A 17,638-nucleotide genomic window follows, 5' to 3' on the forward strand; every position below is an offset into this window, starting at 1 on the left:
TCAACCGCTTGGAGATGTCCCGCCCCTTAGCTTATCACGTATACTTTGTTAGAGAGCTAGCGGAAAGAAGCGCAAGTGTAACATAGTGATGTCATTATGTTCAGGAAGTAAACAAAGGAGTCCAATGGAGGCAGTTCAGTGTGGGAGAAAAACTCCATATATAAAAAACCTATATAACACGCTACAGTTAAAGGTGGGGTAGGTAAGTTTCATAAACCGGCTCGAGATACACTTTTTGTTATATTCCATGGAATGCTCTTAACATCCCGATAGCAATGAATATCTATATACATGAAAGTGCTTTGATAAAAAATCCATAAAAAAATGTCATCTGTAGAAGCCGTGGCGCTGTAAAAAGTACAACCTTATGATGGCCTACCTGCCTGTCAGCCTGCAATCGGGGCACAAACTTATCTCGTGCCCTCATTGGTCATGTGCGCGTTCGCGTGTGTTGGAGGAGGGGCTCTATAAGGAAGATTTTCTCCGGTTGTGTATTTTGAAATTCTAGCGATCTCGAGCCGGTTTCTCAAACTTACCTACCCCACCTTTAAGGGAAACCCCCCAAAAGCATTCTATGGCCCATTCAATGTTGGAGATAACATCAGGAATTATAAGATGCCCTTCTCTGAGATACTGCATTATAAAATGACAGAAAACGTTAAAAAAAAGTCTATCCCAGTTTCTGAAAAGCCAAAGTGTGTTTGAATGTCTTGTTTTGTCGGTCTAAAAATCAAAGAGCTTAGTTTTGCGGGAGATTTATCATAAAGCAAAGTATTTGTAAATTGAAATGTTTGACTGAATGATGGCGGTCAGTTCTTTGTGAGGTGAACATCGATGTCTGAACCAGAAATCCACCCCAAAAGACATGTCACTAAAAACCCAAATGTCAACCTCACGGTGGAGCTTCGGAAGTCTCTCAGCTCCTGACATATATTGGGTTAAATCGAGCTCAAAATATAATTTATGACTGCATGAAAAAGTGCAAAAGTATGACAATAAAGTGACCACTGCTTCTGTGTTGGGTTCACATCTTTACTGAGACACAGGTCCAACATAGGGAACACAGACGGGGGGAACTATAAATCACAAAAAAACCCTTTAAAAGTCATTGAAAAATGATTGTAGTTAAAAATCTGTGTTGTACCGAAAGAGAGTGGACGAGGAGACGACGACGACAAGCTGTAACAGCACCCTCCTTCTGTGGTAATACTCACTCACTTCTTCTTCCCTCTGGCTCCCCCTTGTGGTTGAGTCCAGGCGATGCAGCTGATACATTCACTGAGGCAGGGACACACACTTAGCAGCAACACATAGCGATGATAAAAGGGACAGTGATTCATAGGCTCTCAGCAGGATCCACCGCCATCTTCTATTTGTTACTTAATCTGGATTATTCTCCGGTATCGTCACAGCTTCCTGTCACGGATCTGCAGATCTCTGGAGGTCAGGAGATCCGTGACACATTGGAGTAAACGCCACGTGATCCACAAATGAAGTTAGACAGACCCTTTGCCTCCAGAGGGTCCGTCAAGAGTCACTTCTCAGAGTCCTCAAGGTCCGTTTCAGCTGACCTTGACCCCCTAGCAGAGGTCAGATACGTAGTCGAAGTCCTTGAAGTGGTCCTGCTCTTTGAGGGACAGCGTGCGGCGCTCTCGGGGGGGCGTGAGGGCCGGAGCCTCCGCGGTGAACTCCACGTCGAAGTTGCTGACGTCTTCTTTCCCTCCGATGGTCGGGAGGAACGGAGGCGGGAGTTTCCTCTGAAGGAGAGCCTCCCAGTCCACACTCTGAAGACAGGAAGACATGTTCGTGAGCCGATGCTTTTATACGGACCGACTACATTCACTTCAATCCTGCAGACATGAGAGCAGCTAGGGTTTAGTATCTTTACCCAAGAGACACTTCGACATGTTGACTCCTGTAGGCGGGATCAGTGTCTCTACTTTAAAGAGTCCTCTCCTGCTGATGTTCAGGTGTATATCAGTGTGTAGTGTCTCTACTTTAAAGAGTCCTCTCCTGCTGATGTTCAGGTGTATATCAGTATGTCGTGTCTCTACTTTAAAGAGTCCTCTCCTGCTGGTGTTCAGGTGTATATCAGTGTGTAGTGTCTCTACTTTAAAGAGTCCTCTCCTGCTGATGTTCAGGTGTATATCAGTGTGTAGTGTCTCTACTTTAAAGAGTCCTCTCCTGCTGATGTTCAGGTGTATATCAGTGTGTAGTTTCTCTACTTTAAAGAGTCCTCTCCTGCTGATGTTCAGGTGTATATCAGTGTGTAGTGTCTCTACTTTAAAGAGTCCTCTCCTGCTGATGTTCAGGTGTATATCAGTGTGTAGTGTCTCTACTTTAAAGAGTCCTCTCCTGCTGATGTTCAGGTATATATCAGTATGTAGTGTCTCTACTTTAAAGAGTCCTCTCCTGCTGATGTTCAGGTGTATATCAGTATGTAGTGTCTCTACTTTAAAGAGTCCTCTCCTGCTGATGTTCAGGTGTATATCAGTATGTCGTGTCTCTACTTTAAAGAGTCCTCTCCTGCTGGTGTTCAGGTGTATATCAGTATGTAGTGTCTCTACTTTAAAGAGTCCTCTCCAGCTGATGTTCAGGTGTATATCAGTATGTAGTGTCTCTAATTTAAAGAGTCCTCTCCTGCTGATGTTCAGGTGTATATCAGTATGTAGTGTCTCTACTTTAAAGAGTCCTCTCCAGCTGATGTTCAGGTGTATATCAGTATGTAGTGTCTCTACTTTAAAGAGTCCTCTCCTGCTGATGTTCAGGTGTATATCAGTATGTAGTGTCTCTACTTTAAAGAGTCCTCTCCTGCTGATGTTCAGGTGTATATCAGTATGTAGTGTCTCTACTTTAAAGAGTCCTCTCCTGCTGATGTTCAGGTGTATATCAGTATGTAGTGTCTCTACTTTAAAGAGTCCTCTCCTGCTGATGTTCAGGTGTATATCAGTATGTAGTGTCTCTACTTTAAAGAGTCCTCTCCTGCTGATGTTCAGGTGTATATCAGTATGTAGTGTCTCTACTTTAAAGAGTCCTCTCCTGCTGATGTTCAGGTGTATATCAGTATGTAGTGTCTCTACTTTAAAGAGTCCTCTCCTGCTGATGTTCAGGTGTATATCAGTATGTAGTGTCTCTACTTTAAAGAGTGTGGGAGACAAACTCACCCTGAAGAAAGGTTGTTTTTTCACATCTTCTGCGTCCTTCTCTCCGGAGCCCAGACGTCTTTCAGGGTTCCTTCTCAACAACTAAACAACAGAGAAACAACAACAAGTAACAATCCATCCGTGAGGAGTCGGATATTTTCAGAATTAAAAGCACAAACTGTCTAATGAAATCGAGTGTTTGTTCTGACCCGTCTCATGACGCCGATGGCCTCGGTGGAGAGGAAGCGAGGGTAGCGCACTTCATCGTTCACTATGCTGTCGAACACCTCCTCCTCATCGTCCCCTGGGAACGGAGACTGAAGGAAACACACACATTAGTCTGCAGTGCAGCACATATCGTAGACTCTGTGCTTTCAGATGAATACCAAAGATCTATCAAAGTAACGGATTGGCTTCAAAGACGAGCTGGTTGGTGGATTTCTTGTTGCCTTTGCAAGAGTGTTTCCATCCGCTAGGCAAGGCAAGTTTATTTATATAGCACCTTTTAACACAAGGCAATTCAAAGGGATTTACAAAAATGAAAGACATTGGCTGCATCTCATTAATTGAAACTGAAATTGAGTGTTTCATGTGTTTTCTTCACTCCGCTGGGAAACTGCTCTCATGTCAAGAAGCAACAGATCATATATACCTGGCTGCTAAATCCTAAGAACTGTTTCAGGATTTGTATTTTTGAAAATAATTCTTTTTTACTTTTATTTATTTATTATTTTTTATCATAACTTAGTACTTTTTTTAACATATGTAACATTGAGCTGTCTGTGGCTCTTTCCTGCTGTAACGATGGAAATGTCCCCTCTGTGGGACTAATAAAGGTATTCTGATTCTGATCAGGGCATGCGCTGCATCGTCCAATCAGTGAGCGATACACAGTAAGGGGGCGGGGCGAGTGTCTGAGGATTTCACCGGAGGATGGTCTGGTGGTTCCTCGATCATCGCTCCTCGCTCCTCCGGCACACATAAGGCCACTGGGACGCTACTCAAGATGGCGCAGACAAATCAACTTCTGGTGATACCGAGACCGAGGAGCGAGGAAATGAAAAATAACCGAAGTGAGACGCAGCCATTGTCTAATGCTAAGCTAAGCTAACCACCTGCTTGCTGTACTATGGATGAAAACACAAAATAAATCCCTTCCTCAGCATATTTGATAGACAATCAATCAAAGTTTATTTATATAGCCCAATATCACTAATGTCACATCTCTCAGAGGACTTTAAAGTTTGTACAGAATATGAACACGACCCTCTCTGTCGTTGGACCCTCAAGGTAAATAGTTATTTTAAAAAAACCTCCTCCAGGGGAATGATAATGTCTGTAATATGTTGATAATGTTTGCACAATATGAATAGCATCAGGAAATGTAATGTATTTTTGGTGTCCAATGGGGGTATGAATGATTAACCCTGATGTACAACAGCTGCAGTTATACAAGCATCTCCATGTATGTCCTATTTATATTATGTCTGTGAAAAATAAATTGTAAGTAAAAAAAAGTCAAATGAAAAAAAAACCTCCTCCATCTCTGTCCTCTCACCTCCCCCACCAGCATCTCGTACACCAGCACCCCGAGCCCCCACCAGTCCACGGCTCTGGTGTACGACGTGTCCGTCAGAACCTCCGGGGCCAAAAACTCAGGGGTCCCACAGAAAGTGCTCGTCCTGTCCCCAAAACCCATTCCTGAAGAACAGAAAGTGAGAGAGTAACAAGTAAGAGACTGCACCTTTGATTAGTCGAGGGCCGGACTGGTTCAATGTTTATTGCAGAACTTATTGAAATGAACTTATTGCACATATTAAACCTGGAACTAACAAAGCTTCAATTATTGTCTATAAAAACAACATTAAATAATCAGGTGCATTCATTTCTCACGGCTCGATCTGAAGCTTTTCCAGACTCATTTCTTATGGTTACATTTCCCCACAGGCCAACAACAGCTTCAACAAAACTATTCCCCTCAGAGAGAAACAAACATGCCCTGTTGTCGTGAGAGAGAAAGTGCAGAAGGAAGCATCCATTGAGCTCAGTGTGCTGCTCTGAGATGCTAGTTCAGATACTTGGCGTCTCATCTCGGGTGCAAGGTCATCAATGTTTGGGCTCAGGCTCTGAGCGGAGGAGACCCTCAGGATGGAGGGAAGGTGTGCGTGCAATATACCGGCCGGCCAGATCTAATAGGAATTAGAAATGAAAGCTGCAAGCAGAGTTGAGCGGGTCTTTGACACTCCGCAGGCTGTCGACGTGTCACGCAGGTGTTTCCCGGACTCGGCCGTTGGTAAACGTGGGAAGTTTCAGGCCGATCGGACAACGTACATTCATCAACGTTACAGCAGTATCACAAATATTGTGTTTGATGGCGGGTGATCTGTCGCCACGGCAACGGCATTTGATGACACCCCATAATATACCTAGATGTGTTGAGGGCCGGACCATTAGCCATCATCTGAAGTCTGGTGCCGTTTGGGCCATTGTCATAGGAGTAACGGCAACTTCGTGTTTTTTGGCGAGGGATCTGTCGCCATGGAAACGGCATATGACGACTGGTGTCTGGTACCGTTTGGACAATTTTCCATTGAGTTATGATAACACCGTGTTTCATGGCGAGGGATCTTTGCCCACGTCACTGTCGGAGCGCGGGCTACCTACTATCATGATTTTCTGCGCCCACGTGACTTTCCGAACCTTTGCTGTGCTTTTGCCGGTCTTTTCCCTGTTTTTATCTGACAAATTTGGAGTCGTTCGGATAAAGTCCAGAGGAGGAGATGATAAACGACGAACGGACGAAATAAAATCGCGTTTTTCCAGCGCCAAATGCACACAAAAATATTGGACACTAACCTTCTTTACACAGCCCAAAGTCTGCGATCTTCACAAAGCCCTGCGTGTCCAGCAGCAGGTTGTCCAGTTTGAGATCCCTGGAACGAAAAGGAAGAGATTTTGTCAGATATCAGGTGTTGTATCCCTCTTGTACAGTGTGGTGCAGGAATGACTGAATGACACAAGCTGAAGAGATTTTAACATTTTGTTCTACCACATAAATTACGTAAGTAAATACCCCACTGGTGAATTTATAAACAGTGGTTGCTAACAAGTGTCTAAATCATGTGACGACTAAATGCCGGGCTGTAGTTATTTTATAGCCCAACATTAGCCACATTTAGCTTAGCGGTGGTGACGTGAAGTCATGTGACCGGGCTGTAGTTATTTTATAGCCCAACATTAGCCACATTTAGCTTAGCGGTGGTGACGTGAAGTCATGTGACCGGGCTGTTGTTATTTTATAGCCCAACATTAGCCACATTTAGCTTAGCGGTGGTGACGTGAAGTCATGTGACCGTGCTGTAGTTATTTTATAGCCCAACATTAGCCACATTTAGCTTAGCGGTGGTGACGTGAAGTCATGTGACCGGGCTGTAGTTCCTCTATAGCCCAACATTAGCCGCCTTTAGCTTAGCGGTGGAAACGTGAAGTCATGTGACCGTGCTGTAGTTCCTCTATAGCCCAACATTAGCCGCCTTTAGCTTAGCGGTGGTGACGTGAAGTCATGTGACCGTGCTGTAGTTCCTTTATAGCCCAACATTAGCCTCCTTTAGCTTAGCGGTGGTGACGTGAAGTCATGTGACCGTGCTGTAGTTCCTCTATAGCCCAACATTAGCCACCTTTAGCTTAGCGGTGGTGACGTGAAGTCATGTGACCGTGCTGTAGTTCCTCTATAGCCCAACATTAGCCACCTTTAGCTTAGCGGTGGTGACGTGAAGTCATGTGACCGTGCTGTAGTTCCTCTATAGCCCAACATTAGCCACCTTTAGCTTAGCAGTGGTGACGTGAAGTCATGTGACCGTGCTGTAGTTCCTCTATAGCCCAACATTAGCCACCTTTAGCTTAGCGGTGGAAACGTGAAGTCATGTGACCGTGCTGTAGTTCCGATATAGCCCAACATTAGCTTTTTACTTCTGGCTTTTTTTCTGCAATAATCCAAAATCCAATGAAGAAGTCCCATTGGCTTTTTGTCAAAGGAAGCCCTTGCAATGCTAACATCCGGGTCTGCTGACAAATATACGTCATCCCTGAACCGTTCTATATGCTTCTACTCACCGATACACAATCTTATGGTCGTGAAGGAACTGCAGACCCAACACTACACACGCAGAGTAGAAACTGTTGGATAAAAAACACACACAAACACACAATGAAATACTACTACACTACTACGTATTGACTCCTCATACATGAATGCGTACAGATACATGGATTCACACTCGTCTGGTTTCCTCTCTTCCACACACACACACCCACACTGGACTCACACAGCACGAGGCTCGGAGAAGACGTCTGCGTGGATGTGCATCATGAGGTCCCCCCCCGCCGTGTACTCCATCACGAAACACACGTGCTCCAGCGTCTGGAAACATGCGAACAGGTTGACGAGGAAGGGGTGGTGCGAGCTGGTCACCGTCTCAAAGATCCGCTTCTCACACATCAGGCTGAGGAAACACAGGGGAGGGGCAGAGGTCACTGGAGTGAGATGTTATTATGGGATAGCTGAGACTGCTGGAGGTCACAGAGAGATTTGTTACCTCTCCACTTCATCCCTCGCTACGATGTCTCCCTTCTTCAGAGCTTTGATGGCATACAGAGAGCCCTTCTGTTTGTACTCCGACAGCAACACCTGGGGAGGGTTTTAAATGAGTAAATGTCAACAAAGGAAAAAGACAACATGCAAGTTCATTCCTCCATATTGCACTTTTGTTCCTACTGAAGATTTAAAACATTAAGAACAAATACTTAAGTTTAACTGGCTATGTCTGCTATTTGGTGCTGAGCAGGTATGTAAAGTGGGTTAAGCAGGGATTTGAGAAAATGAGAAAAACTGCTTTCTGCTACTATTATAGCGATGAAAATGACCCAAATATGCTTTTTGGGGGGTTTCCCTTTCCTGTAGTGTGTTATATAGGTTTTTGTGCATTCAGAGCAGACTGGGCTCTGGTTTCAGACAAGAGCCGCGTTCACACTGCGGTACTTTTCCCACAAAGATCGCGTTCACACCGGAAAATGTCCCTGGGGGAGGATTAGGAAAATTAAGCCGCTGACGTCACTTCTTCTTCTGCTTTGGGTTTACTGGCAGGCCGCAAACCACTTCACGGCGTATACTGCCGCCCAAAGTCCCCGGCCGGAAGTCCCCGGAGTTGGGGAAGGCTTCAGTAGAAGCTGCTGGGACTCCCAGCAGCTTCTACTGAAGCCTTCCGAGTAAATCGCCAGAACGCCGACACCTCCTCATCTCCACCGCTCCCATGTTTTATTTTATGTTGCCATAAGTTAGTCTTTCTGCGTTTCTGCGCTGGGCTAATGCTAATGCTAATAATGCTAATGCAAGGATAATAAAATGGCGGCTTCACAAAACTTTTTGGGAGTTTTACGGGGCGTGGTTTGCAATCCGCCCAGCCAATCAGACATATAGCTCTTTTCTCAAAAAAGAGCCGCTCGAAAGTCCCTGCTCTCTAGCAGGGACTTTCGAGGGGGTGTCACAGGAGAGACACTAAATTCTGACATGTCCTCTTTAAGGATTAGCTTTTCTTTTTAATGACTGTATAGCCCAACATTAGCCACCTTTAGCTTAGCGGTGGCTAGCTTTTCTTTTTAATGACTGATTTTAAATGGCATTTTCTGAATGTCTTTCATTTTTTGTAAAGCACTTTGAATTGCCTGGTGTTGAAAAGTGCTATATATATAAACTTGCCTTGCCTATAAGAGTGTAAGTTTAACAAAGTAAATAAAGTGTACCTTCCCAAAGTGTCCCCGGCCGAGCACCGCAACCAGTTTGAAGTCTGTGAGAGAGAGAGGGTCTCTGCTTGTTCTGAAACACAGATTATAAGCACTGCATGAAGCATAATGTCATATTTAAATGTTTCTCATTCACTCATGTACACATGTCCTGTTTTGCAATAGGAAATGCTAATTCTGTTCATCATGTGACTCTTGATATTTAGGGGAACATATGCTGTGATCCACATTAACGATGACTCGGCAGTTCTCTGCGACCACATGCTGAAAGAACAGGTTACAACACAGGTGCATAGAGTGCGTGCGTGCGTGCGTGCGTGCGTGCGTGTGTGTGTGTGTGTGTGGGGTGTTGCTGGAGTCAAGATGTGTTGGCCAAGATGCAAACAGAAAGGTTCAGGTGTGCTTCCAATCTGTGTGTGTGTGTGTGTATATGTATGTGTGTGTGTGTGTGTGTGTGTGTGTGTGTGTGTGTGTGTGTGTGTGTGTGTGTGTGTGTGTGTGTGTGTGTGTGTGTGTGTGTGTGTGTGTGCGGGGTGTGTGTGTGTGTGCGGGTGTGTGTGCGGGGGTGTGTGTGTGTGTGTGTGTGTGTGTGTGTGTGTGTGTGTGTGTGTGTGTGTGTGTGTGTGTGTGTGTGTGTGTGTGTGTGTTGCTGGAGTCAAGATGTGTTGGCCAAGATGCAAACAGAAAGGTTCAGGTGTGCTTCCAATCTGTGTGTGTGTGTGTGTGTATATGTGTGTGTGTGTGTGTGTGTGTGTGTGTGTGTGTGTGTGTGTGTGTGTGTGTGTGTGTGTGTGTACCTGCGTAAAGAGTTGTGTGACAGTGATCTGATTGGCTGCCGAGCGTGGATATCTGGCGTCGACTCGATGGCGGGCGTCTGCTCCTGGCGAAGAGGAAGGAGACAAATTAAAACAAAATATTGTTCGGTTTTTAAATAAACCTGACGCTGAAAGGCTCATGTGTTCATCTACAGGTTATTTAACATACAATGGAGAAACAGCTTATTCAGAACCTCGTTGCTAATCTTTTAACAAACCGTTCGAGCTTCACGGCAGTGGAAGGACAAGCAGCTTTTATCCATTGGAGACATTCTTTAAAGGAAGAATAAATTAAATTTAGCAAATGTCTGTCGACCCGCTTCCCCTTCTATTGGTCTTTTCTTATGCTTCTATTCATTTGTTTTTGCTTGGTTATTTTTATATGTTTTAAACAGATTATGATCATATGTTTTTGTTTTATTGAATTTTACCATTTTGTCCTTTTCGGTCGTACTTATGGAATTGTTTTTATCGTGTTTATTTTGAATGTTTGAACAAAACAGAGAAGTGGCTTGCTGACAGACTCGATCCCCCGCTCGCTTCTAATTAGCTCTCTCAAAAATATCAGAGTAATTAATCCCGTAATACTTCGACCCCGCTGAACACGCCATCTGTTCCTCTGATCCGACTCTCTGAGCTCAAACGGCTCTGAGGCTACGGTCTACACAATTCTAATTAAACTCACTCTATGGTCGTGAGTAACACTAAGACCGTAATCTATTAGACAAATAAAAAAAAACGTAATCAAGAGGGCATTTTGGCGTGAGGGGGGTGCAGTGAATTGTGAAATTTAGTCTGATGATAATTCAAATTGGTCTGTTTTAAAAGAAAAAAGGTGTAATAAGCTGTGGTTACTTTCATTTAAAGGTCACCTATCATGCTATTTTTAGGCAATAGCATAGCTCTCATAAGAATATATAAAAACATGTCTATGAAGTGTTTTGCTCAAAATACCAAACAGACACCCATTCTAGCCATGCCTCATATCCCTCTATTTCACTTCCTGTTTCAAAAGTGCTGATTTTGGGAATAAAGAGGAGGGGTCTGAGCTCATGCGGGACCCGGCAGCTACCGTCTAAACTAAATGCTGCCGTGATGAAACGCCATATCATGGATTATCAAGGATCTGAAACAGTCTGGAGCTCAAAGGCTTTCTCTCTTGCCGGTTATACCACAAGGTGAGTTCCTTTCTACTTCCTCACACACATGCTCTCCAGTACAGGTTAGATCTGAGTGTTAGCGATGCTAATGTAAACACCGACCATATTACGTCCAGAACAGTCGGGCATTGTTTCTGATAGCAACGTTTCTGATTGGGCCGTGGGTCCACATTTCAGATGTTACGTCATATCGGACGCACATCTGGATCAGCTCCGTTGTTCCCCGTTTTTAGAGATGTGGGTACGGAGGAAAAGAGAGAGGGTTTTATTTTCTGACGCTGCGTGAGTTCCCTGACACACCGGGGACACATGTTGATGAAGACATCAACAAGTTAATTTTGATGATAGGTCCCCTTTAAGGGTGTTATGCTAGGTTGTTTTTTATCAGCTGTTCTGCGTTGGGGTATCTTATTTGTTGTCGTCTTGTTTTTAGTGTCGAGATTTCCCTTTTCTCTCTCTCTACATTACACTGCATTACAAATCAAGATTTTCTTTAAAAGGAAGGTTGACCAACAGTTATTAAGTCAGAGGTTATAAACAAATCTGAGATATGGTAGGTTGCATGCATCCATATATTTGTTGTTTGTTTGCGTGTGGCGCAGTGGATAGAGCCTTGGTGTTGGGATCAGACGGTCACAGGTTCAAACCCCACTGCAGTCAGCATGTCGTAGTGTCCCTGAGACCCTTCACCCCAAATTGCTCCTGTGGGGATTGCCCACAGTATTCAGTGTGTAAGTCGCTTTGGATAAAAGCGTCTAACAAGTAACATGTAACGTAATGTTTTGAAGAGAAAGTCAGAAGGGTCAGGATTATGGCAAAAAGAAAATTGTAGTGAGAAACTCAAAATTCTCACTTTGAAAGTATGAAAAATGTTTGAGAATAATCTATCAAACACATTAAAAATATGATCTGAAGAAAGGTTGTGTTTTAATACAAGACTAGGGGTAAAAAACTGTTCCTTTTATTGCCTTTTAATAAAATAATTTCCTTTTTCCGTATGGCGTTAGGAGTAACCATTCTCTTTTTTTATATTGAGTAACTTTGTTGATCTCAAATTGTGAAGTAGTTTTCAAGATGCCTCCTTTCTCTCTACAGTACTTCTGTTAGAGCCAGCATTTTGTTTTATTATTAGAAAGGCCACCTAAGGCCACGTCTACACGGAGACGGAAACTGGTTGTATCCGCTACAGGTTCTCTATCATATGGACGGTTCGTTCACACGCGGCCGTAACGGAACCGCGGAAACGGAGCCCTCAAACGATAACGGCTCCCAAGGTGGATAGATCTGCGGACGAAACGCTCTGGGGGGCCAAACGGCTCCGTGTGTACGTCCTATACGATCATTTCCTGATAACGATGGAGCCCCGCCTCTCCCCACCTCTGCTGCTCACCCCTGCGTCACCCGCGTCATTGCTGATGTGTTTCGCCAACAACAATGGCGGATCACAGGGTTACTTTCGTGCTCCAGACGCTACTGACCATGCTACAGATGTTAGTGCAAAATATACAGCTGCTCTACCACAACCATCAGCAACAAGTGGACATGGAGAACTACATGTTGCTAAAATCCACCGCGGAGACTAAACAGAAGGGCAGCCATGGCAACCATGCTCGGGGGTCTTCTTCGCTGCTTCTGGTGTATTTTGTGGCGGAAGTACAGCGCCACTTACAGGCCCGGCATATGTACTCCAGCGTCTCCAGCGGGTCTCGTGTGGACGGACACGTTTCTTGAGCCGATTCCGTTTGGACGGAAGACTTTTTTGATATCGACTAAGGTTAGTTTTCGTCTCCGTGCAAACGTGGCCTAATTGTGACGTCTGTAGTCAACACACTATAAAAAGACTACAACTCCCACGGTGCCTCCTCTAAAGTGACAGTGATGGGCAGCAACCTGCTAGAAAGACGCCGTCGAGGAACAGTTTTTAACCGTCCAATTACCCTTTAAGTTATTAAGTTATATAAGCCTCATCAAGAAAGAAAGAATACCGAATTGCCTATTTGTTTTGAATATTGTAAAGGCCTCTTTTCTTTGTTGCATGTGTAAAAGTTTGTTATTTTATTTTGAGCAAACAATAACATCATCTAAAAACCATCGGAGGCCAAGCAACTCAACTGCAAGTAATATAAAGGAAAGACAACAAGTACAAAATGTCTGTTTAAGGCGTCGAGTGGCTTGATAGATGAACAAGGAAGGAAGCCACAACAACAACCTTTCCTCTCCCCTCACTTCCTCACCCTCTGCAGTCTGTGATCTCCTCACTGGGGATACTAACACGGATTTGGCCCTTGATCAAATTAAAGCTCCCCTCTGTCCAATCATGTCTCATTAAATCTGCCTCCCTGTTCTCCGGTTCTCTAATTATTCCTCCTGCTGCCGCTCCGCCCGCGTCAGGTTCCACAGAACAGACTGGATCTCTGTTCCTGAGGCAGGCAGGAGAAACGGAGCGGTAACAGGAGAGTTAAAGATGCCCATCTCTGTGAGTCAGTAACAGGGTCCCTCATTCATACTTTCTGGACACGTCTTCATAATTATTATCTATATTTGATACGTTTGTACCCCTTCTCCTCTTGCTGCAATTTTTGCAGTCGTCCCGGACGACATTGTCCTTTCGGCCCAATCCCAAACCACGCCCTACCCCCTACCCCCTACACTACAAATAAAACTCCAAACATCTTTCATTGTGTAACTTTTTTGTAAAGCTCTTTTAGTTTTAAACCGGATGTTTATAAGCTTCTTAGTTTTTGCAACGGTCTGTAAATATACACAACTTTATAATAAAATGCACACATTTACCTTTTTCTAGAGTAAACACAGGTTTGATCCTAAGTTAAAAACATATGCGGTTATCATGAGGTTGTTAACATCGCAATTTATCAGTGGATGTTTGCTGGAACTACTTGTAAACAGTGTGTTTCCTGACGGACACACACAGCGTGACTCCGGTCAGGCAGAGACCGGTCTCCAGTCAGCACCGCTGCAGACTCGCTGTCTGAGGGCTTGATAGCCCACTCCCCCTCCACACTCGTTGGTTTGGAACAGCACTTAATGTGGTGGACCCTCCACGCAAACGGAGGGGTAGTGTGTAGGGGGCGGTTTGGGATTGGGCCTTCCAGACATTATTCAAACACTGTTGCTTTTGCTTCCCTAATAGAGTGGTGCAGTGACGAGTCCTAAAACCCGGAAGTGAGTCAGCATTTCACCACTTCCTGTTCCCTCGTCTCAGAGCCAATGGGATCTCTCCGTAGGGTTTTGCAAAATATCTGAAATAAGGTCTGTGGTTGAGACACACACGACATTAAAACCATCAGCAGAGATCCCACTGGTGATTTCTGAAGAGTTGACGTGTCTGAAAAACGATGGTTGTTACCAAGTGGCTGAATAGGACTACAGAAGTCGTCGAGGTCGTTGTACGTCATTACACCGAACACGTAAACACTCCTTTAAGTTAGTTTCTGTTCTGCTTGAAAGCAAGTTCCTGCCTCCTGCAAAGTGTTCAAACAAACGCTTCAACTCGTACCATCTAGAATCTGTAGTTTTGAATATGGACCTGAAGTCGGCGTGACGTTGAAGTCGTGCGGCTGGACTCGGCTGTCGTTCCTTTATAGCATAACGTTAGCATTTAGCTTCTGGACATTAGATTTATGATTAGAAAATGATAAAAGTAGGGTAGACATGTGGAGATTATCCGACTGAACAAAACGTGCATTTATCAAACAGCTTCGTTTTCCAGACCTTATTTCGAGCTATTTTAAAAAATCCTACGGAGAAATCCCCACTTTTGTGTCGAGGGAACCAGCAGCTTCCTTCCGGGTAAATACGTCATCCCTGCACCGCGCTAATGCTAGACGACTTGTACTTACGAGGTGGAAGCAGGAGGCGTCTCCCACCCTCATGTCCAGCGGGGGACAGAACTTATGAAGTTTCTACACATGGAGACAATAAAGTGTACTTTGGGTGGCTCGGCTCCACTTTACATTCTATAGGTGGCATGGCAACCATCGTTAGCGTACATGGAACGTTTGAAACTGCCTACGCTCCCCTAACTGATTTACTTTAGTCAACCATGACTAACAATTATCTCGACCTTGTTATGTATTTTTTGTTGTTGTTTTGTTTTAGTTTTTTGTGCTGTGATTTAAACCGTCTGTTTGTCTATCATTTTAAAATGTTTTTGTACTATTAGTCTTGACTTATATCCTCCGTCTCCGACTCACCGAGGCAGCGTCCACCTCGTCTCTCCGGTTCTCCGCTTTGGGAGGCGAGTCGCCGCCCAGACTCAGCTTCTCCACTGAGATCTCTCTGAAACACACACACACACACACACACACACACACACACACACACACACACACACACACACACACACACACACACACACACACACACACACACACACACACACACACACACACACACACACACCACACACACACACACACACACACCACACACACACACACACACACACACACACACACACACACACACACACACACACACACACACACACACACACACACACACACACACACACACACACACACACACACACACACACACACACACCACACACACACACACACACACACACACACACACACACACACACACACACACACACACACACACACACACACACACACACACACACACACACACACACAAATCAACTTTCTTTGCCACTATGTTGGTTTTCTGTTGAAGAAATTCACTTACGGTTCTCCTGGGAATATCGTAAGTACACGTGTAAGGAAAACATTAAAATATATTGCCTTGTAATGAAAGCAACTCTAAAACAAAGGTGTTTCTTAATTTAATTTATCTTAAATATACATAAACGTGTCACAGATAATTATAATACATTTCTTTAGGATGTTTTCATATATAAAACGGGAGGCCCCTGGGGAATGCACCCCTTTTAAAACGAATTAAAACACACCTGTTCAAAACCTTTAATAGGTAATCCATATTGTGTATTTTATATATTAATTTAAAAAAAAAATTTTTAGGAATTTATCCTGTATTTTAAAGTGTTTGAAAGTAATATCAAATGTATTTCTTTATTATTATTATTATTGTTATTATTAGATGCATATTATTATACATCAATAATAATTATCAATCATCTTTTATTACCATTATTATTTTCCAGCATTTTTGTTTATCCATTTTTTTCATCTTAAAGCCTAATTTCTCACCAGAAAATGGTGCCTTCATATAATATATAATAATTATTGTAAAGTTCTTTAAATCCCTTTATTCCCCAGAGTAGCAGGCACACCCACCCTGAGCTGTGTGTGTGTGTGTTGCTGGTGAAGTTGGGGGTGTATGACGGAGCGTTGCTGCCGCTGGGGATGGCGTTCCTCAGGAGGCGGACCCAGGTGGCGATGTCCACGTTCATCTGCCGGGCGCGCAGGAACGCTTTACCTGAAACACAGAGGGATACAAGAAGATCAATTAATGGCAGAGGTGGGAAGTAGTGGAGTACAAATACTTTGTTTCTGTACTTAAGTACATTTTTCTGGTATCAGTACTTTACTCCACTTCTTATTTTTCTGACGACTTTTTACTTTGACTTCTTACATGTTGAACACAAATACCTGTACTTTCTACTTCCCACATGTTGAACACAAATACCTGTACTTTCTACTTCTTACATGTTGAACTCAAATACCTGTACTTTCTACTTCTTACATGTTGAACACAAATACCTGTACTTTCTACTTCTTACATGTTGAACTCAAATACCTGTACTTTCTACTTCTTACATGTTGAACACAAATACCTGTACTTTCTACTTCTTACATGTTGAACACAAATACCTGTACTTTCTACTTCTTACATGTTGAACTCAAATACCTGTACTTTCTACTTCTCACATGTTGAACTCAAATACCTGTACTTTCTACTTCTCACATGTTGAACTCAAATACCTGTACTTTCTACTTCTCACATGTTGAACCCAAATACCTGTACTTTCTACTTCTTACATGTTGAACCCAAATACCTGTACTTTCTACTTCTTACATGTTGAACCCAAATACCTGTACTTTCTACTTCTTACATGTTGAACACAAATACCTCACATGTACTATGCCTTGTATTTTTATGCTGCTGCAACGCAAACATTTCCCAAATTGGGATCAATAAAGTATTTATCTTATCTGCTTTCTTTCTACTATTTGATGGAGTTATCCCAGCCTGTTGGGCCTCTTCGAATCGGACAACCTACATGCAGTACTTGACATATACTGTATATGTATTTCCTTCCTTGTTTCATGTACTCAGAAGCCACAGAGGTTGAGAGGCCAGCAGACACAGTGTTAATGGCCTGTGGTATTTTCTGGAAGTGGGATTATACACATTAACAGGAAATGCACACCACGGGTCATGCTGCAGCTCAGCGCTATCACATCATTAAAGCTACAGGATGCTGATGTTAGCATACATACATCCTCTTTCTGACCTCGTCCTAATACACCCTGTGTCAGAGCCACCTCGGTACAATTTGATATTTGAGTAAAACTGTTTGCATGACAGATATATGGTTGTTGAATATCATTTAAAGAGGCCCTATTGTGCTTTAAAGGCTTTCCTGTAGTGTGTTATATAGGTTCGTGTGGATGTTAGTGGCACCACAATACATTTACATGATGAACTAAGGGGCGGGACATCTCTAAGCGGTTGACCAATCACAACAGAGCCGGCCAGCTAACCAATC

The 17,638-nt window shown here is 43.6% G+C and overlaps 1 protein-coding gene across 2 annotated transcripts; it reads right to left on the reverse strand.

Annotated features, from left to right (window-relative positions):
• Positions 1-1,000: 1,000 nt before the first annotated feature.
• pkn1b (protein kinase N1b) lies at positions 1,001-16,339 on the reverse strand. 2 transcript variants are annotated; one of them, XM_034089761.2, is made up of 12 exons: positions 16,203-16,339; positions 15,132-15,216; positions 9,740-9,816; positions 8,943-9,015; positions 7,739-7,830; positions 7,469-7,645; positions 7,257-7,319; positions 6,000-6,076; positions 4,702-4,844; positions 3,353-3,460; positions 3,165-3,245; positions 1,001-1,784 (listed from the first exon to the last, which is right to left on the reverse strand). In XM_034089761.2, the coding sequence occupies exons 1-12, from the start codon at positions 16,316-16,318 to the stop codon at positions 1,581-1,583; spliced, it is 1,296 nt and encodes a 431-aa protein (XP_033945652.1). In that variant the 5' UTR covers positions 16,319-16,339; the 3' UTR covers positions 1,001-1,580. The 2 variants fall into 2 exon arrangements, with proteins under 2 accessions (XP_033945652.1, XP_033945651.1); XM_034089760.2 differs by having other exon boundaries at positions 9,740-9,822.
• Positions 16,340-17,638: the final 1,299 nt, after the last annotated feature.

This window comes from Pseudochaenichthys georgianus, chromosome 8, assembly GCF_902827115.2.
Source record: "Pseudochaenichthys georgianus chromosome 8, fPseGeo1.2, whole genome shotgun sequence".
Taxonomy (NCBI): Eukaryota; Metazoa; Chordata; class Actinopteri; order Perciformes; family Channichthyidae; genus Pseudochaenichthys; species Pseudochaenichthys georgianus.

Excerpts from the sequence above, each read along its gene's own strand:
- pkn1b (XM_034089760.2), bottom strand. The coding sequence starts at position 16,318 with ATGAACGTGGACATCGCCACCTGGGTCCGCCTCCTGAGGAACGCCATC. Across the intron at positions 9,016-9,739 it reads TCACACAACTCTTTACGCAG|AACAAGCAGAGACCCTCTCT; the intron begins GTACACACACAC and ends TCTGTGTTTCAG. Across the intron at positions 4,845-5,999 it reads CTTTGGGCTGTGTAAAGAAG|GAATGGGTTTTGGGGACAGG; the intron begins GTTAGTGTCCAA and ends TCTGTTCTTCAG.